The sequence below is a fragment of the Cyprinus carpio genome, chromosome B11 (assembly GCF_018340385.1).
Source record: "Cyprinus carpio isolate SPL01 chromosome B11, ASM1834038v1, whole genome shotgun sequence".
Taxonomy (NCBI): Eukaryota; Metazoa; Chordata; class Actinopteri; order Cypriniformes; family Cyprinidae; genus Cyprinus; species Cyprinus carpio.
In genome coordinates this window covers 11,204,805-11,227,199 of record NC_056607.1, presented here as the reverse complement: position 1 = coordinate 11,227,199, position 22,395 = coordinate 11,204,805, and the positions used below count along the sequence as shown (strand labels likewise).

Here is a 22,395-nt window from a genome sequence, read left to right as displayed (position 1 = left end):
TTATAAGATTCATGTCTAGTGTAGCAGCGCCACCTGGTGACTTATTCATATGAAACAAAAATGATACAAGTCTGTACTAGTCTCTTATTTCATGCAGTTCAGATAACTTAGAACATCGCATGTTAGATTTTACTATTATGCCATTGCATTTTCTTGAAGTGCAAGTTCGGTCTGTATAAAATCTGTTGACCGAGAATGCATGTAGGCTGTTGTCTGCTGAAAAGTTTGCACATTTCTAAGAGTACACTAACATATAGTTGACCTTAATAGACATGGACCCCATTACAAAGAAATTGTGAAGACATCAGAAATAGTACATGCTTTATTAATATATTTTAATATTACATACAGAACATAGTGAGATTTATTATTTAAAAGCTGCCAACAAGCATATCGATACATATTTTGCCAAAATGTGTCATTCAGTGAATGCAGACTTTGATGAATTCATAAAGTAGTTTTGCAATGGCTTTTAAAAATAACTTAATTAAAATGAAATGTCTGACCATAATAATCTTGCTTTAAGAAACAAATTAGCAAGTAGCTTAATGCATAATCAAAATATAATAATGTGAATTTAAGTAGACATGTAGTGAGGTTGAGTGTCAACTTTTTAAAATATCTTTCAAACTTAAAAACATTATGAAATCAAAGACCGTAAAATCATGTTTAAGTTCAGTCAATTGTTACAAAAATTATAAGTAATAACTGTTAATGTAGATAATACGCAAGGCACAAGTTCATTATATCCGAAGAGTAAGTTTAGTCAATTGTTACAAAAATTATAAGTAATAACTGTTAATGTAGATAATACGCAAGGCACAAGTTCATTATATCCGAAGAGTATAAAAGGCATTTTTCTCCAGAAACTTAAGGCAGGCATGTCATAAAACTAAAGTTTAAAACAAAATGAAAAAGACAAGGATGTTATGACGCAAGACAGTCAACATAGTTCATAAACCTCTCAGAAGAAATGTAAGTGGTCTAATTTATTGCATATTTCGAGAACACAGCGAAGGCTTTAATAAAGCAAGATCATTTAAGCTGGGGAGGAGATTTCACAGCCTCAGCACTTTCAGCTGAGCAAAAAGTTTGGTTTAGAGCTTGTGTTGCTCCAGGCTCGTTACATCATGCGTTAGCTTCTGATCCCCTGTCTGACAGAAAAATATGAGGCTTGAGCATACATTAAAAATCAAATACAACTCTCAGATTAATACATCAAAGCTGGGCCCACGGTCAGGACACAAAGGGGTTCAGCCTTGAGAAAAAGCTCTGTGGCACTGCATATGAGGCAACAGAAGTAACAAACGTGCTGAATAATCACTCTGAACAGTGTAAATGTAACTAGTATTATCTTTATAAACATGCAAGTACATATATATCAATAAACAATATAAAAGTATTTGTTTGGTTTTGGTTGCAGAGTGTTAAGACACAAGAACATCTGTTGGTGTGAGACCAAAGAAAATCTGCTGGCTACTTTCTGCCATGAAAAAACAAAATTCAAGCATGTAAGACACACTTCTACGACTAAGCCGAGATCATTTGCGGTCCAGATTTAGTTTGGTCTTAAGCACCACAGATGTAAAAATTGACCATCCTTTGACTCCCGCTGTGGACGAAGAGGTCTACTTGCGGCCTACAGGCTCTGCCAGCTTCTTAAGTCTCTTCTTCAGCTCCAGAGGAAACTTCTCGTAACATTTCTTACACACCGGCTTCATGTCAAATTCCACAAACTTGTTCCTAAAACACAAATTTTGCTTTTAGGAGTGTGATTTTTAACACAATCAGGCCAGAAACATAGTCTACATGTATGCATTCCATTCCAACTAAAACTATCAAAAATAATTTTTGACAATAAAATAAAGCCAAAACAAATATTGTTGAAAATGTTTTTTTTTTTTTTTTAAATTAAATAAAATAAGAAACACTGCTCTGAAAGCTAACTGTAATTAAACAAATGTACGTTGAAGTACTAACATTACTAAAACTAAAATAAATATAAATATTAAAAAGAAAAAAACTTGACGAAAGCACAAAATAAAATTACTAAACCGATCACTGAAGATATTAAAAGCCAGTTTAAAATATTAAATACTATAATAAAAAAAATAACAAATTTTATTAATACTCAGGCAAATGTTGTGCATTAATTAGGTCTATGAGTGACCAAAAAAAAAATGGATGACAAATGTCAATAAAATATTAAAAATACGATAATGCTGAACTGACAAATGAATACTGGAAAATAGAGATGCATCTATATTACAATTCTTGCTGATAACAATAACCATATTATTTTGATGTTATGACTGATAACTGGCTGATTTTCAATGAAAATTTCAGATTTTAATAATTAATTGAAAATTTAAGACAGACAAATTATTATTAAATTACTAGTGTTTTCTGAGAGCAATCCCCTCCCCCTGCATTTTGCATTAAGAAAGATTTTAATGAAAAGTAATCATTTATTTTATTTTACATTCAGTTGTGTATTCATATTTACGGTCATGTTATTTCAAGAAATGTTTGCAAAAAAAAAAAAAAAAAACTGCTAACATTAAATCAAGATAGTGCCACAACATATTTTCATATCTGATCAGGGCAATAACCACCATAGACATTGAGGGGAGTTAGTCCCCAAGTATTAGAAATCGCTTAACCTTTTTCTCAAAATTCACGAGAGAGAGATGAAAGTTGCGTGTATGCACGTCTGTGCGTCTCTCTTTACAATGAGTGAGTTTACTTCAAAAACAGTGATTTTATCCTCTTGTTGCTGGAAAATATAATGTAGCGATTCTATATTTAAACTATAATATTAATAAAAGCCGTGGGGCAGCGTTGACAAGTTTCTTTTAGGGTTGGGTATCGATTGGGTTTTTTACGATACCGGTGCCATATTGATACTTTTAAAACGGTACCGGTGCCTAGCCTGTGCCTGAACAAAAAAACAAAAAAAAAGAGTCACAAAAAACTATGGATAACATTAAAGAACATTTAAAAATATTTAAAATAAATCCATAGCATTCACACCTTGAATGTTCTCATTTCACAAGTTGTGCTTCCCTTACTCTAAGGCTAATAAATGTACAAGCAGTCTGACAACAACCGGTGCTCCACATGAAGATCTGATCTCACCATCATTGAATCTGTCTGTGATTACATGAAGAAACAGATGAAACCGAGACAAACTAAATCCAGAAGAACTATAGCAACGTCTTCAAGACATTTTAAGAAACCTCCTTCCAAAGCTACAGTACTGTGAGAAGTTTTAGACAACTTGTGTAAATATGCTGTAAAGTAAGGATGGTTTCAAAAATATTGTCATAAATGGATTTTATTTATCAATTAACTTCTATCAAGCATCTTGGATATACAACCCCAGTTCTTCTGGATTTAGTTTGTCTCAGTTTTATCTGTTTCTCCGTGTAATCACAGACAGTTTTGAGGATGGTGAGATCAGATCTCCATGTGGAGCACTGGCTGTTGTCAGACTGCTTGTGTGTTCAAAAATCTCACTAGATTATTATTAAAATGAATGGCAAAATGAATGTTTGGAAATGTAAACTGATATTTTCTATATAGAAATAACTGGCCAAACACCATTCCTTGGGGTGAAAATACTAACGTGCCTAAGACTTTTGCACAGTAGTATATGTATAGTGCATTATACAGTGCATTAATAAAGAAGGGTACGGCTCTAATGCACACCAGCATAAGGTGTATTGTAGAAGCTAGACAACGTATAACGTTATAGTTGATGTGTAACTAGACATGTGCCGGTATTCGGTAATGTGATATATCACGGTAATAAATATGCACAATATTGTTATTGTGGCCACTTCTAAATACCGTGAATAATTATACATTACAAATTATGCAGAATTTGGGATGCATTTTAAGATTACTTTTCCCATCAACTGGTCAAAATGCACAACACCGCTGTATGCTGCTTGAAAGACTCGTGTGTACTCTGATGTAAACAAGCACGCATGAGAAGCACACGGAGATACACATGAGAGACACGCTGAATGAAAGCACATTCACTCTCTGACAGCAGATGGCGCTAAACTGCAGAAAATGCAGCCGTTACCCTGGAAAACCCATAAATAAAGCAGCTGCACCACTTTCTAAAACATATTTAAATAGATTTAAATAGCCATTCAGATTTGTGGATTTGCTGTGGTGTTCATCACAGAGCCAAATACTTAAATATTAAGACTTAATAGGCTATTTATTTTCAAACTTTTTTTACATTTTAATCTGGACTACAACATGCCCTAAATATTGTTTGAAAGTGTTTTGATTCTTTATTGTTCATTCACACTTTACATTAGGGCTTCATTAGTTAACATTAGTTAATTCATTAGTTAACATAAACTGCCAATGAAAAATTCTTCTGAACATTCATTAATCTTAGGTATACCAATATTGAATAACACATTGTTAAAACTGAAAGTTGCAACTGTGTTGTTTAATGAGCTAACATGAGCTAAGACTTGAATTTTTTAACAAAGATTAATAACTTCTGTAGCAAATGTAGCTATTGCTCATTGTGAATGTTAATGCATTAACTAAGGTTAACTAATGAGGTCTTATTGTAAAGTGATACCTATTGGTCTTTATAGTTCTTTTGCACTTTAATCTGTATAAAACGTTCAACTTTATATATTTTTCTGTATTGCTTTATTGTATTTAAATATTCAGTTATTTTTATTATAAGATAAAAGTTATTAAACGTGTTATACTATATTATGATCACTTTTTCTGAAACTAAATTTCAATATCGTGATAATAGCATTAGCAATTAATCGCAACATGAAAATGTTATACCGGCATATCCCTACGTGTAACGGTATAGTAGTGGTGTCCCATTTCTCAGGGGAATATTTTATGCCTACCCCTTGACACTCTGATTAAAGGGAAATGGAGTAGATGTAGAGGTAGTTGAAGGGGTATAAAATAGAATTTGGACTGGGCCTAAGTGAGTATTAGATGATGGTAAATGTACCCGCTTAAATGGGGGAGGAGGGGGGTCAAAAAAAAAAAGAAAAGAAACAGGGAAAGTGTTGCTGAAAAATACATTTAAAAAAAAAATGAGGCTGAAGACACTAACCAATGATAATGAACGAGTGAAGCAGATGAGCATGAAGAAAGAAAAGGAGAGAAAAGAGTTACAGACAGACGGCGATGACTTTCTTTCGCCGTTCGCGAGAGTCACGTTCACGTTTTGCCAAACGGCGCTTCAGCTCTTCCGGCAGGCGGTCGTAACAGTGTTTACACACCGGCTTCAGGTCCACCTCCACAAACCTGTCCCTGTAGGGCCACCGTCAGGGACAATGAGGGAGAAAAGAGAAGAAACAAGCGAAAAGGAGGGGAAATTGGATGGAAGATTGGAAGAGGAATGAGAAAGAGAAATGGGAAAGAGAAAGAGAAATGGAATGCGGTAGCATTTTGAGAGCAAAGGAGAATTGAATGGGACAGAAGCAGAGAATAAAAGAGTTAGCTGCAGAGAAAGGTTAGTAATGATCCAAAGAAGTACATCACAGCAGCCGAGAGACCCAATTTAAAGGCACTTCTGCACAAATTTAAACACAGCTACCGAACAATCGCTTGGAGAAAAAGGAAAGAGGACAGATTGTGTTACAGGATGAGTACGTGTGTGTAAAATCACTTACTTGAGGGTGAGCTTGGTGTTACAGGTCGAGCACGAGAAGCAATTCACACACCAAGCCTTATTTAGAGCCGACACCACTGAGAGAAAACATAAAAACAACTCAACAACAGCAGCAACCCTAGCCATAACAACTGCACATCAAAGCATCATTTTTTTGTAATTATTAAATACTGAAGCTTTAAATGTTGGGAACTAAATGTCAATATCATGTTCAAATAAAGAGGAATTACCATCTCCTTCGATCACACGGTTGCAATGATAGCAAACATCACCAAAGAGCTGCACAAGAGACAGAACAGATGTTTTAGTCTCACATTAAAAACACAGCCTTTTCAGATCAAAAGGGGCTTTGAAAGAAGAGCCAGGCATGTGTTACCTGGTTGTAGTGAGTCTCACAGTAAGCAAGTCCTTTTCTCTCGTAATGACGGTGTCCCAGGAAAGGCTTCTCACACTTGGCACAGACAAAATGCTGTAGAGACACAAACACAAGCTGTGAGCATGCCATTCAAAAGTTTGGGGGTAAGATCTTCTCAAATGATTTTGAAAGAAGCCTCTTATGCTCATCAATGATGCATTTATTTGAGTACAGTAAGACCGTAGTATTGCACAATATTATTAGAATTTAAAATAAGTGTTTTCGACGGTAATATATTTTAGAATGTAATGTATTCCTGTGATGGTAAAGCTGAATTTTTAGCATCATTACTCCAGTCTTCAGTGTCACATGATCCTTCAGAAACCATTCTAATATACTGATTTGCTGCTCAAGAAATACGTCTTCTTACTATCATCAATGGTGAAAACAGTTGACTGCTTAACATTTTTGTGAGAACTGTTAGACTTTTTTCATTATGCTTTGAACAAAGTTGAAAAGAATTTATTTGAAGAAAATTATAAATGGCTTTACTTTTGATCAGTTTAGTGCATCCTTATTGAATAAAATAATAATTTTAAATAATTATTAATAATTAAATATTACTCAATTAAGTATAGGACTGTCACAATATCCACATTTCAGGGAACAATGGCAACAGCATGGAACCATATTTTTTCTCTATTTAAATGTTTTCATTTTTCAAACAATTATTTAGATAAGTAGTCCGTAATAAAATATAGAATAAATTACAATAAAATAAATTCAACAAACACAAAGAAATAGAACTAATAAAATAAAATGTGCTTGAAGTTTAGCACTTGATTACTGAAGTATTCAAGTAAACATCCAGAAAGTGTAATAGGACTAATAAAATAAATTAGCTGGCATAGTTTTCACTGCATGATTATTATATAATACACATTAATACTGATCTGATGCTATTTGACTGCAGAGAGCTTAATTGAAGAACTAAAGTTATCCAGGTGAGAGCAATTTCTCCTGTTTTATTGTTTGATTACTATTACAAACATAATAGTCTGTGGCAGGTCTATTGTACTGCAAGGCTTCATAAACAGAACTGATATCCATGTCCAGATCTGCCTACATACACTTAAGACATAGCCAGTTCATTTTTAATTCCTTGCCAAGGCAGCAATTCTGACCAATAAACATGCAGTATTTTTGTATCTCCTAACATCCATAATTATATATTTTCAGAAAAGTTATGGTGCACACTGTATTAGAACTGTCACTGTTTTGATTGAACAATTTTAAAAATCTAAATAAAATACACAGACCTCAACATGCCACTGTTTGCCCATGGCGTTGACCACACGGCCCTCAATAGGACGTCTGCAGGCTCCGCAGATCGGCACGCCCATCTTATCATGGCAGGGGAGGCAGTAAAGTTCCCCTTTCAGCTCGCGAGCATCGGCGGTCAGCTCCTTACTGTAAAACACACAATCTCAAATTCACATCACTTTCAGTAAATGGACACAGCAAATGAAATCATTTAGTGTCGTACTGACCCACAGTTACTGCAGTTGAAGTGGTCGGGATGGTAGGGGTCGTTTTTGAAAATGAGGGGCTGCTCCTCGATGATGGCATGACACTTCTGACAGATGTACTTCCCGAGGCCCCGAGCTTTCTCGCGGTTATGACATGGACGGCAGAGATGGCTGGAAAAAGCAGAAATGCACATCAGCCGATCGGAATGCTCGAATGGTGATTTGGCTCCATATACAACCAGTGAGATGATTCTGGTTGGTAGGACTGATAACCCGTGTTTAAGAATCAGAATTGCTTAAGATAATTCATAAATGAAAGCTGATCATAAACCAATTGAACGCATTCAGCCTGTCAGTCGCATGTTCACGGTCACCCCTCACTGGCTGTAAACTCACCGGCCGGCGTTCTTGACGAATCCAACATCGGCAAGCACGGCTTGGCAGATATCACAGCAGAAACAGTCAGGGTGCCAGCTGTTATTCATGGCCTTAATCACACGCCCAATTATAAACTCTCCTGTGGGAATATGAGGGACACAATTCACAATTAGCATAGTCAATAACATCACCTGTTCATATGTTTGTGCGTGTGCGTCTCTTACCACACTGGTGACAACAGGGAGCAAACAACATCTGGAAATCATGCTCACAGTATTTCCTTTTCTCAAACTATGGACAGAAGAGAGAAAAATCAAACATCACATCAACTCCAGTGGGAATACATCTCAAAGTCAATCAATTGCAGACAACAGCAACCTGCAGACACGACTGTAACTTCCAGAACTTTAAAGAAATGTCTACATTTTAATAAATAAAAGAAAAATACATATATTTTTGAATTAACAGATATGTATGTTATTTACAAATATTTATATTGTACAGTATATTTATGAATTTATATTATATTTCAGGTTTTTGCTACAAAAACATTACACAACAAATTTAAGTGGACCTTAGGGTCTTCTTATAATTTACTGAATACAAAACAAACAAAATGTATGATATTACCCCTTAAACCGCTAGGCTTCAAGATTAAATGCTACATGACAGATTTAATGCAAGTACCTCATAAAAGAGCCCTTCAGGAAACTGCTGGAAACACTGTGCGCAGACAAAGCACTGTTCATGATACAACTCGCCGTTGCTGTTGACGATCTTCTCTGCTGGGGCAAATCCGTATTTACACCGTTCACACGAGGCATTTGCCAGGGCACTGGCCATGCTGCTGTTAGAAACAGATCAATGTCAGTAGAAATGAACAGCAGTGACCATGAGCCTACAGACTTAGCACAGCATTAAGACTCAGCTTCCTTCAGTTAGTAAGAATTTATTTTTGAATATTTACTTTTGTTCAAGAATGCAATAAAATTATCAAAATTTACAGTAAAAAAAAAGCTGCTCTTTTGAACTTTTTATTAATAAATCATGAAGAAAAAAAAAATCACTGTTTCCACAAAAGAATTATAAAAGATAAGAATAATATTTTTTTTTTAGCAGAAAATCTGCATATTACAATGATTTCTGAAGAATCATGTGAGACTGAAGACTGGAGTAATGATGCTGACAATTCATCTTTGCATCACAGGAATAAATTATTTAAAATATATTCAAACAGAAAACCTTTTTTTAATATTTGACAATATTAGTGAATTTACAGTATTTTTTGTCAAATAAAGGCAGCTTTCGCTAGTAAAGTTACTTTTACAAAAAACATTTAAAAATCTTACCAACCCAAATTTTGAATGGAAGTATATATTACTTTGCTTGACAGTTTAGGAGAATGGATGAATTAGGGTTGTCAAATAAAAAATAAAAATCGAATTTCGAATATTTTTGTTGAATTAAAAATAAAAATCCACATTTGAATGTAAAAACATTGCACTCGAATTTTAGGTGTGCGTCAGGCAGCCTTAAAAGTGTAGCACAAAATGCAATAACAATGTAAGTGTCGTTGCATTTTAATGTTTTTGTTAGTTGAACCCATTAGATGAGGCGCTGCTACATTGTTCATTCAAAATATTGTGGAAAAAAGACAACATCAATGTGGAGAAGATCTTGTTTATGTCAAAACTGAATTCAACTGAAGCCGTTCACACAGAACGCATATTTTGCCCATTTTCTGGAGGGACATCTATCACCGTTTCACTCGCATCTCGCACAAGAGAGCTGCATGTTTAGAAAGCCATGTAAAATTTATGCAAAAAAAAAAAAAAAAAAAAAAAAAAATTGGTTTGTTTTTATGATTTTATGTATTTTATTATAGTGAACAAAAAAAAAAAAAACATTTTACAGCATGATACATTGGCCAGATAGATTTATCCAAGGATAATTTTGCAATGACTTGCATTGGCTTAGCAAATAAACAGAACTGAGCCAATGTTTAAAGGGATAGTTCACCCAAAAATGATTCAATTCTGAATAAACAGTGTATATAAAAAATAATAATAATAATTATAATTTCTACAATTATGCACGTTTCACTGAATATTATTAAATTGAGTTGATATCAGTTTCACGTTGTAATTTGTCACCCTGCTCCTGAAAGTGATTCAAGCTGATGTTTCTCTACTGTCTGGCACTTTGCAAGATATTAAGTTTCTCCATTTAAGAGTGACCGGGTAAGACTGCAACCAGTGTTTACACAAACAGAATTAGTCTGCCGTGGCCTGTGGTTACACTGCCAGACGTGATCTCAAATGACTCATGGCGCTTCTCCTCTATGACATCACAGGTGATGTGGCTATTAAGGGATGGGCCGTCTTCCCCTCATTCCCTTCACTGCTGTCACAGTGTTAATGCAAACTGATGATTCTGTTACTTCCCTATATGGTGAAGTGAAGCTGAGCAGAGAAAATCTGCTTGTGTACTAACAAACTGTTGATCTATAAATAGATCATTTGTGTGTTAAAGAGATGGAGACTGTTGTATGTCAGTTCAGTCAAGAGCTCACAGAGCAACAGTGGAGGTCTCACACTGCTGTGTGAGGAAGTGTGAGCAGTGCCGTCTGTGCATGTGTGTGTGTGTGTGTGTGTGTGTGTGTGTGTGTGTGTGTGTGTGTGTGTATGTGTGTGTGTGTGTGTGTGTGTGCTGAAGGCTTGCTTATATCTGTAAAACACTCCCAGCTGGAAGAATATACAGTGGGGTCTAAAAGTTTGAAAACCTAAACAAACCATATAAAAAATATTATTTAATATTTTAATTTTATTTAACTTTTTATTCCAAATGTATCTAAAAATTTTTAATTAGAAAAATGCTATTAAAATTTTCACTAGTGTTCTTAGACTTTCGAACTCTGTTGCACATACAAGTAAATATTTATCAGAAAACTTATTCTGAATATTACACAGAATCTCTTTTTGGAGATTGGGGTCTATACTTTTTTGTTTTTGTTTTTGAAAGTAGTCTCATATGCTTACCAAAGCATTATTTAATTTATGTAAAACAGTGATATTTTGAAATATCACTGCAATTTTAAATAACTGCTTTCAATTTGAATATATTTTAAAATGTTATTTATTCCTGTGAAGCTGAATCAGTCTTCAGTGTCACATGATCCCTCAGAAATAATTCTCATATGCTGATTTAGTGCATAAGAAACATTTGTTATTATTATCAATGTTGAAAACAGTTATCCTGCTTCAGATTTTTGTAGAAGCCATGATACTTTATTCAGTATTCTTTAATGAATAGAGGAATCAACAGAACAGCATTTAAACATAAATATCTTTACTATCACTTTTCATCTATTTAATTCATCCTTACAGAATTAGCACTACCAAAAAGTATTAGCACTACTTAAAACTATAAACTACTATAAAGCACTGCTTTATTTACATAAATAAACTGTTACTGACCCTACATTTTTCAATGGTAGTGTATATTTTACGAACACTGTTTAAACATGATAATTGGGAGCTTAACATCTCAGGAAGCAGATTATTATATCCATGTTTCCCAAGAGGATCTGACAGTCTGTGGAAGCATCCAGCTCAACACACACTACACAAAACAACTGAGAACCCTTTGTTTTTTTTGTTTTTCATATGGAAGAGGATCAGTTTTTCAGAAACACTGTGAAATTAAATATCATAAATCATATTAAAATGAATAATAATGTATTTAATTTGCTTGCAACGTATTATACAGGAAGCTAACTACAGTATGAGAGGGCTTATCTAAACACTTGTGGTGTGTGTGTGTGTGTGTGTGTGTGTGTGTGTGTGTGTGTGTGTGTGTGTGTGTGTGTGTGTGTGTGTGTGTGTGTGTCAGAAAAACTGCACTAGGGAGGCTAATTAGCTTAGCATCCGCCCTCATCTCAAACCACTACATTTCATAGTTTACCCTCTATAACAAAACACAAATTTCGCTCTAACCGTTTAACAGTGGAAAAAGAAAAGAAAAAAGAAGTAACGTTAAGGTAATAAAGTAATTAATAAAACTGCAGATATCTGCAGCATCTGTGGTTGGAGAGTTCTCCGTAATATATCTAATTAAAATTAAAAATCAGTTTTGAACATCGTACCTGCCCGTCATCTCTGACACCCCCAGCATCCCCGTCAGCACAGCTTATCCTAAGAGACGATTGAGATTTTATTCGACAACACAAAACGCCCCTCGGATCTGTTGCTTTTCCACTCGGTCCGTTCTCTCTGAGACGAAGAAGTTTTTCTGAAAAACAGACTGCCGTCTCTGCTCGCTCTTCCGGGTAAGGTCACGTGGTGCTCGGCTGGACCTCTGATTGGTTACATGGATCAGCTCCACAGCTATGCAGAACCTTCAAACTATTTTCACACTAGAATAGAATAGAATAGAATAGAATAGAATAGAATAGAATAGAATAGAATAGAATAGAATATTTTCTGTTTTGGGCAATGGTTAAATAAATGTCATACATCATAAATTTCAGAAATATTAAAGGTGCTGTATGTAAGATTTTTACTCTACTAAAGCATAAAAATACCATAATATGTTTGCAGATATTTAAGAAACATGCTAAGTTAACATATTTGTTTATCTGAAAAACAATGCTACAGTTATTCTCCTTTGAAAATGTGCGTTCCGGGCCGGAATGTCGGCCTTTGTTTTGGTTTGTGAAGTTTACCCAATTGTATTTCGGCCAGTTGGAGTCTGAGGAGGAGGGTCCAGGGGGAAAAACCCTCTCCAAATATTTTGAATTTGGACTGCAATACCTAGTTCAACCACTCAGTGTCAATCCTACATACAGCACCTTCAAGTGTTATATTTAACGTAACATACACTCAGCCTCAGTTCTTTAAACTTTTGTAAAATAACTACACAAAACATATATAAAGCAAAGACCTCTTAGAAATGTACATACATTTAATGTATATTACTTACAAATCTACAATAATATATTTAAAAACAATTTTTGAAAATAATGAAAATAATTCCACTAAATAATGAGCCCTCTTGCGGTCGTTTTGGGTTAATACGGAACGGAGTGGAAAGGCTAGAGTCCACAACAGAACGGAGCTACACACTTCCTCTGACGTCAGCACTGTTTAACTCACTTCTATCAAATAGAGACTTATATGGCATTGATTCGCAACAGCGCAAATCCACTCATCTAAAATAAAAATCCTCAGCCTACGGGTCTGTAAAGTTCTTCCGTCTCACTCGATTCAGAAAACAGCTTTATTTTGTCAAATACACACAACATGCATTGTGAAAAGCTAAGTTTTGAAACTGTTGCAGTTTATATTACATATCCACCACCTGAGGACGCTGTTTGCACACAGCAAATATGAGGAAATGCAGCTGCGGTTGCTCTGCTAGTGCGAAATGTAGGTAAACTGAAACATCCAAGTAATTAAGATTAGAATATTTCTCTACGTATACGCTATACAGTGACAAAAAGCAAAAGTAGGTTATATAGAATATCTATGAATTTTAGTATGGTTAATCATAGTATTTGGTGTGTGTGTGTGTGTGTGTGTGTGTGTGTGTGTGTGTGTGTGCGCGCGCGCGCGCGTGTGTGTGTGTGTGTGTGTGTGTGTATTTATAATAATAACAGCAACAACAGTGACTGTAATATATATAAAGCAATTCTTGTTATTATAAATGGAAATTTATATATAGGCTATGTATTTTACATATATACATTTATTCGTGTTATTAGTATTATAATACATGTGACTTTTTCTTTTAATAGTTTTTTTCTTAAAATAATTTTGCTAATTATACCCTATAATTTACTCCCAGTATTTTGTACAAAGCCATTTTACATGATTTTTGAAAGTGATATTTGCGTTGTAAGCAGTCCGAAAAGCATTGCCATCATTTGCATTTTCAGCAACAGTCAGTCAAGTTGATAAACAGAAACAGCAGTTGATAGGCTACTTCAGGCACACACACACGCACACAGAGAGTGTCAGTGTTATTCATGTGCCCTTATAAAGAGCAGCCATGTCTAATCTTTCTTGTGATGGTTTCTAAGCTATAATTTTGTACTCACCCCAAAAAAAAAAACAAAAAAAAAAAAAAAAGCTGTTACTGGATTTCGAATCTCTCATTTATACATTATCATTTTTTGGCCTCTGGGTTCTGCCCTTTGTCTGAATGCATCACCTCCCGGGTGTCGTTGTCATGGATACACATGGATGCGCAAAGGTCCATCTAAAGTTCTGGCTAAGATGCACGATTCCCTGATTAACATTCAGAGTTATGTAAAGACGTTATAATCACCAGCGGGCCTGATCAAACATGGTGCTGTGATGTGAGATAAACAGATTCATAACGCTGTTCATCTTAAGGTCATCACTGCTTTAGAAGAGTGTTGAGAGAGACAATCATTCTTCAAATGGAACTTACAGACCAAAATTAGGTGATAACATTCATCTTGGTAAGTGCATATTCATAAGCACATGCAGGCAGTCACTTTTATGATTTCTTGGTATGTCAGTCCTTGTAAGGTTTGTATTTTGCCTTCAGAGATTTGAATGAATAAGCAACTGTGTTCTGGCATGTGCATGATAAGCTCCCACAGATGGGTTTTACACTTCATATGGCAGTGAAAGGGATGCTTGTGGTACAGAATATATATATAAATCAAGATCTCTTCATAAGTGTTTTTGAAATCAACTCTGGGGTTGTAAAATATATATTGACATAACAAAGAAACGTTGATTCATTAAAGGTGCCATGTGTAAAAATTGAGGTAAAAATATCCAAAAAATTACCTACACGCATCAAAAGAATGAGAAGAAATAAGGGCGATGATGTCATTAAAAAAAATGTCAAGTTATAGTGCTGCAGAGATATCAACCTTAATTAGCATTAGCATTACTAGCCACGGCCCGACAGGTGTCGTAATACCAGTTTCGGCCATGGGAGGCGGTATGCGGGCAACATAACCACCAGCCAACCTGCAATACACGAATAACTCGCACGGCTTGTGGGCGTACTTGAACCTGATGTCAAGCAACCGCGCTCGGAATCACAAATCAAATCCGATAAGAAAAGGAGCCGAAACAGAGTAAACATCGGCACTGCTTTCCATCGCTGGAGACAACTGATGGACTTGAAAGAAATGAGCTTCGGCTCCGAACTTGCAACATTTCTTTTGGATTGGTAAGTAAGATGCTGTTAGTATTTCGCTAGAAGTTTGTTTTATATGTTTGCGTATTTTTTTCGGGAAGTTATAACATAGAAATGTATCGAAGGCTGTTCGATAAATGTGCTAATGTTAGCGATGGCTAACCGTAGCTGCGTTTGATAGTTAGCTAGCTATAAGTTACCCACAGATCCGATCCGGTTTTCACCTGTTATCTACCAAAGCCCGTCTCTACCAAGCTGATGCTAAAATGTAACATTACCTAAGAAGCTTGAAATGTCTTCAATGATAATGAACCCGAGAGAGAGAGAGAGAGAGAGAGAGAGAGAGAGAGAGAGAGAGCGCCCCGGCCGCGCGCGCGCACTCACTCACTATATTCAGAGCGGTCAAGTTTTTTGAAAGCGTGTGAAAAAGAGTCAATTGCGTGTGTCTCACGGTGAAATGCTTGAGAGTTGGCATCTCTGGTTACGTTGGTTGGCTCTAGCTTGGTCAACATCATCTGTCTGATGTTGACCAATGAATGTTGACAGAATGCTGTCTGTCAAATTAATTTAATTCAAATAATGTGTATATACAATTCAAAATGTAATATGAACAAAACGAATATGAACATATTCACTGGTAAAGGTGAAGGGGAGTAGCTTGAAGATGTCATGTTTCAAAATCACTTGACATCACCCAACGTTCCTCTGGAGGCAAAACGTCCTTTAGGCTTCGGCTATGGCTCTAGGGTTGTTGTGAAGGTAGGGGCGGAGCATAGAGACTATGCCGTTTCTCGTTTGTTACTCTAGAGTAGACCAATTCACTTTATTGAGGCATACTGCCCCCATCTGGTATGGAATGTGGAGTATGACTTGATTTTTTTGCCAGACATTACACATGGCTCCTTTAAAGCAGTCATATGATGCTGCTAAAAAGAACATTATTTTGTGTATTTGGTGTAATGAAATGTGTTTATGCAGTTTAAGGTTAAAAAACACACTATTTTCCACATACTGTACAGTATTGTTTCTCCTCTATGCCCCGGCTTCTGAAAGGTGTCGCTCTGAAAAGTGAGGTGTGCTCTGATTGGCCAGCTATACAGTGTGTTGTGATTGGCGGAATGCCTCAAGCATGTGACAGAAATGTTACGCCCCTTAACATATTGTGATGCCTTGTCCGGCCGGAGCGACAAGACATAAACATAAAACCCATTATAAACGTGATATAACCATGATTTCTAGTCGTGCCTTCTTTTGGAAGGCCAAACAAAGTAGTTTCGCTTTCTCAACGAAACAGCTTCACACACCGCTTGAGTGAGTGGAGGCCGGCGGCTTGAGAACGGTGCGGCAGGCGGATTCTACGAAGTATGAAGTTGATGTATTTCCTCAGTGACCAGCACGGATCAGCTCCAGGCATAACGAAGCGGATATTGTCCTCTTTTGGAAGGCCAAACAAAGTAGTTTCGCGTTCACAGTGAAACACACAGCGTCTATATGACATGTCTGCGGCAGCAACAACAATACTACAACGGGAATAAAATGTATGGGCAGCGTTATGCAAATCTTCCCACATACTGACGTAAAGATGTGGGGGCATGTTAGAACGAGCCATTTCGGGGACGTGGACGAGTATTAACTGTTATAAAGAATATCTCTTTGGATTTGAGACTTTAGTCTTTGCAACTTTACAGATCTTCTTTATTCACCAAGAGCTTGTAACACTTCAAAGAGAAAGGAAAATTTGAAATTGCATCATATGACCCCTTTAAAGAATTTTAAAATCAGTTATAAGAGTATATAATGCAATACGTATTCACTTCATATCCAAAACATGATCAGTAATTATTATATACAAAATAAAAAATAATTATTTGGTCCTGTAAATGTAAAATCTGGTGTATTGTGTGTGTTTATATTCCATTATAGTGTAATTTGTTCATTTAGTTACATTTGTGTTTGCAGCACTTTTTTAATAAATAAATAATATACAAGAATGATCAAACAAAATTTAACCAGATGAACCAAACATGATTCATCACATAATTTGTGATAATAATCACATAATCAAAGTAAATCCCTGTCAGAGCAAATATTTACACCTACAGTACATAGTGTCTGAACATCCACAATGATGATAGATGGACAGACGGACGGACTGACTGATTGATTGATTGATTGATTGATTTGTCAAAACATTTCAGTGCAATGGTATTTCAGAGAGTGGTTGCCGTTGCCATGTGAACAACATAGCTCATAAACATGTGACATGGAGCATAAAATCACTGTGTCTGGTGTTTCTACATGTGTCTCTGTGCATCTGTGGGTCTTAGACTGAGTGAGTGAGTGAGTGTGTTATAGGAAGTGCAGATGAAGGACAAACTATCCATAGATTACTCGGCATCTCTTTCAATGAATGTAGATTTCTAAGAGTCATTGAGACGCGAGCCATTCATCGTGCATTGATCTCCCATCTTGCCAGAACCCTCAAGAGTATCACACACTTCTATTCACGTCTTTAGAGATGTATTTTTACACCTCTCATGTGTAATGTGAAATGTCAAAAGTATGGAAATCCCCTTCAGATATTCACAGCATTCTGCATGGAAACATTTGCCCTTTTTATAAAATGAAATATACGAAATGGTGAAAAATGTTTCTTGTCTTAATGATAATCAATTCAAAACAGCATCACTGTATATTAATATAGGTCATTTAACATTAAGCCTGCCTTTTTTTATTTGATACATCGATAAATGCTACTAGACTTCTGAGGCAGACCAGATAAAAATTTTTTTTAACTTTTTGCCAGCCCAACAAGAAAAAGCAACATCAATCTGATCTTTTCTTAAAGGGGACACACACAGTTTCACCCAATCTCATGTTAATCTTGAGTACCTATAGAGTAGTACTGCATCCTTCATATCTCCAAAATGTCTTTAGTTTTATCATATTTATAAAAGAAAGATACAGCTTAATGATTCTCTTCGGAAACAGCCGAGCTCATGGAGGCATGCCATGGGTGGAGCTAAAGAGTGACGAGCACTTGCACCGATTGCCAACAAAATACAGACATTTGATGCCGTTTCATTTACCATCTGCAGTTCTGATTCATGACCGGATCTTTTGTAGCTGGGACCGCTCCATCTTTCAGTTTAAAACGACGTGCAAAAATACAACGTCGAACTGGGCTTTGTTTATAAAACCTTCGTCAACAAACACACTTGTGAAAATTCTGTTGCTGCCCTGGAAAACAAACTGCATCCACTGTTTGTGTAACGCTGGGTTCTTTGGGAAGCTGAACAAATAGTTATCTTTCCCTTACAACCAAAAACACACTTCTTTGGAGACATGCATCCCAAGCGAGTCACCTGCAGCAGTGCTGAGGGATGAAGCACGGTGATGGACGCGATCTCGCTCCGGGAAAAAATGCCCATATAAGGAGTTCCACTATGGAGGTAAATCAGTAGCTAAACTCGAGAGGTTGGACATCTGAATGTGAGAACTTGTCATATTAACATTCGTATTTGTAAGTTGAAATTTACACTCACAGCTCTGATGTGAAAAGCTGAATCTTTCAATTTGCACACACATACAATGATCAAACACCCGTGTTTTGAATTGGAAGTTGTAGATTAATAGTCACAAATGTGTAAAATGACATACACAAATGTTTACGACATATTTACTTTTGCACTTTACTTCAGTTTCGCTGCACAACGTCAAGTCGGCACTTACAACCTCTCAGATCTGGCAGTACGAGTTCAAATCCTAGCGCTCTGACTTTTTGCTACTCTTTTTGCAGTATTCCTGTTGCAAAACTCACTTGTGCACTTGTATATGCAGATGTGAGAGCGCAGAGCCAGGGGCGGGGCTTTGGTGCGAATGAAGACATTTTATTGGTCGATGCCTGACCAATGAACAACGCCAGCCACCGCGACATGCCAAGAAAGAAATGTTTTATTTCATGCATATGTATCAGTTATTTGTAAAACACTGCAAACTATTTTCACTGAATATCCTTAGCTTTTACAGGATTTTAAGACACTGCATTCATTTTGTCATTCAGGTATTAACTGGTAGACAAATAATGCAACATCTTTCATATGTATATCCCACTGCATATCGCTGTACCCAGAATTGCAACATAACTCTGTTGTTTTTATTATTTTTATGATTTGTAAAAATAATTTAAACTTCTTCATTGGATTAAATTCCTAATTTGCTTGTCAGTAATGAACCTTTTTAAATGCAACATAAAAAAAAGCTTATAAAAATCGAGTGTTTGATAATGTCTAAATGTACATTAAAAAGCAAAACCTAAAAAATAAGCAGTTATGACCAGCAATACTGTTTTGAGCAACTAGAGTAGAGCTAAATACATGTATTTATTAAACATCAATAAGGCCATCTAGTGGTTAAAACAATGGCATTACATATGAATATTATCTTTATGGCCACCAAATGCCTCTAATTTGCCTCCTTGCACTGGAATTTAAAAACATTTTCTCTATTTTAACCCTAAATACTACACTTATTGTAATATAAATAATAAGCATATAAGAAAATGTTATATTTTAAATGGTCATTCATGGATCATAATTATTGTGCATATTATTTAGTACCATAATCTCTTCAAATTAACTAAACAGGACTGAGCTAAGTAAGAGCTATGTAAGAGCTATGTAGTACAGTTATTTTATTGGTTAAAAGTTCCACTGAAGGTGTTTGATCACATTTGACTGCTAAGGAGTATGCGAATGCGAATATAATACTGTTTCATCTCCAGAATAAAAATGCTAAGCGTAGTCAGCCATGCACAATCAATGTACATTATGTGTTAATAATTACTAAAAAATCGCTGCAAATATAGTGAAACCGCTGTCTGTCCTGATTAATCCCATTCAAATAGATTGACAGCGCCAGATGTTTAGTACTATTGATAGCTCCACATGACCGCGTGGCGGTGAGATCAAAGCATGTCACAACTGTTTCTCAGCTGCTCTGGTGCAGCGATATTACTCTGCAATATGCAGTGGGATATACATATGAAAGATGTTGCATTATTTGTCTACTAGATAATACCTGAATGACAAAATGAATGCAGTGTCTTAAAATCATGTAAAAACTTAGGATATACAAATAGGCCTAACTGATACATATGCATAAAATAAAACACAAATTTCTTTCTTGGCAAGTCGCGATGGCTGGCGTTGTTCATTGGTCAGGCATCGACCAATAAAATGTCTTCATTCTCACCAAAAGCACCGCCCCTGGCTCTGCGCTCTCACATCTGCATATACAAGTGCACAAGTGAGTTTTGCAACAGGAATACTGCAAAAAGAGTAGCAAAAGTCAGAGCGCTAGGATTTGAAACTCGTACTGCCAGATCTGAGAGGTCGTAAGTGCCGACTTGACGTTGTGCAGCGAAACTGAAGTAAAGTGCAAAAGTAAATATGTCGTAAACATTTGTGTATGTCATTTTACACATTTGTGACTATTAATCTACAACTTCCAATTCAAAACACGGGTGTTTGATCATTGTCTGTGTGTGCAAATTGAAAGATTCAGCTTTTCACATCAGAGCTGTGAGTGTAAATTTCAACTTACCAATACGAATGTTAATATGACAAGTTCTCACATTCAGATGTCCAACCTCTCGAGGTTTAGCTACTGATTTACCTCCATATTCCACCCTCGTTTTACGGCATGAAGAGCCACGATCGGAACAAAAAAACTCTCAGAAACTTGTACAAACCCAGAAGTAAGATCTTTGGCACAGAAATACTCCGTCATATGTACAAATTGAAACTGAAACTTTGTCCATGAATCCAACTCTTTAACAGTGTAAACAACTCTGAATGCATGAAACACCCGCCCCCCTAACCCCCCCCCCCCCCCCCCCCCCGTTTTAGCATCCACCAGGTGAAAATTATATGATTGCTAACCAAATGAAATGAGGTAAACTTAAATTTTGTGGTCACTGCAGGATGAGTGAGGTTAATACAGTTAAATACACTCAGCCCCAAACTATGAGCATCAAAGCTTGACTTAGAAAGCACCACTAATGATGAAAGAAATCTCAAAATCTTCTGTATGAATTCTAACAAGGAACGTTTGCGATCTGATAATATGTATGAGATTTTCATAGTGTTAAATTCTTTAGAGCCCAGTCTGATATGCTTTGAATGCCGATCCATTATTTGACAATGAGATAGAGGAAGGGGTGGAGGGGGAGTTGAGTGTTGGTAGAGTGAGAGAAAGAGAGGGAGAGCGAGTGAGCGAGAGAGAGATAGCTAGTGTTGCCAGTGTCCGTACACCACACACAATCCCACCTCTCTGTCTCTCTCCTCTCTGCCACTTTATCTTCAGCAAGGGCTGCCCACTGGGATAATATTCTCTATCTGTCTTTCACGCACATTAATCAGTCATTCTCTGGCTTTTTCTCTTCCTCATTATTTGACACTTTTTCTCCATCCTCCTTTCTGTCATCTTCCTCTTTCACCTCCCTGTCCTCCTCCTTTATCACTTGCTGCTCACATCATCTCACATGCTGGAGAACTCACAGGACGCTGGAAGACAGACAGGTAAGTCTGTGTGTGTGTGTGAGTGAAGTAAAAGATCCCGTGCATGTTAAGATGTTTGATTGAAGATAATCTATAATCTGATTTATTATAAACGTCTGTATATTTCTCAGTTTATTGCTCTTTTATAGCTTCAGTTATTATTCTTTGAAGTATCAACTTCTTAGATGTTTTCAAAATACTTTAGGAGACACAAATGTGGTTAGAGTGTAAAGTTATGAAATTAATGTAGGATGCATAGCTCGGGTTATTGTTCTTGGTAGTCTTGGTATTGTTCATGTGGAGATCTATGACTTTATGCAAATCTCACATGTGAGATTACCTTTGTTTGTTATTTATTTATTTTAATTTTTTTTGTTTTGTTTTTTGTTAACTGTTATAAAATGATTAATCTATATAAATAAATCTAAAGTAAGACATTTGTTGCTAAATTTCTCCAAATCTTGTAAACACTGTTATTCCGTGGTGCTTTCTAATATTATGTTTATATTTGAGTGTCTGATTCGCCAGACATCACAACTTTGATTCATCTAATAATATTGTACATTTGTGTGCAGGACTAACTGTTTTAGAGTAAGTGTCTGTGGAAACCTGTCTGACAACAGTTATTATTTTTGTCAGTGGAACAGGAATTACATACTTTGCCTTTAATGAAACTCTCCATTTGCTCTCAATTCTTTCTAGAATAAATAATTGAGA

General features: G+C 36.0%; 2 protein-coding genes across 6 annotated transcripts in view; one reads left to right on the top strand and one right to left on the bottom strand.

Moving 5' to 3' along the window:
- Positions 1–304: 304 nt before the first annotated feature.
- On the bottom strand, positions 305–12,241 carry LOC109054541 (LIM and senescent cell antigen-like-containing domain protein 1). Of its 5 annotated transcripts, XM_042733915.1 has the most exons (11): positions 12,084–12,241; positions 8,627–8,786; positions 8,164–8,230; positions 7,958–8,078; positions 7,583–7,732; positions 7,352–7,502; positions 6,054–6,146; positions 5,908–5,956; positions 5,679–5,754; positions 5,183–5,316; positions 1,674–1,743 (listed from the first exon to the last, which is right to left on the bottom strand). In XM_042733915.1, coding segments are annotated over exons 1-11 (1,032 nt in total). In that variant the 5' UTR covers positions 12,113–12,241; the 3' UTR covers positions 1,674–1,741. The 5 variants fall into 5 exon arrangements, with proteins under 5 accessions (XP_018927343.1, XP_042589850.1, XP_042589849.1 ...); XM_019071798.2 differs by lacking the exon at positions 5,183–5,316 and having other exon boundaries at positions 305–1,743; XM_042733916.1 differs by lacking the exon at positions 5,183–5,316 and having other exon boundaries at positions 305–1,743; positions 8,627–8,783; positions 12,084–12,239.
- A 9,047-nt stretch (positions 12,242–21,288) lies between these two features.
- The window catches only part of LOC109054567 (thrombospondin type-1 domain-containing protein 7B-like), a 54,087-nt gene continuing 52,980 nt past the window's right edge, over positions 21,289–22,395 (top strand). Inside the window, exon 1 of the mRNA XM_042733912.1 lies at positions 21,289–21,699. The gene's annotated coding sequence lies outside the window, so the exon portion shown is untranslated. The remainder of the gene's footprint in view (positions 21,700–22,395) is intronic.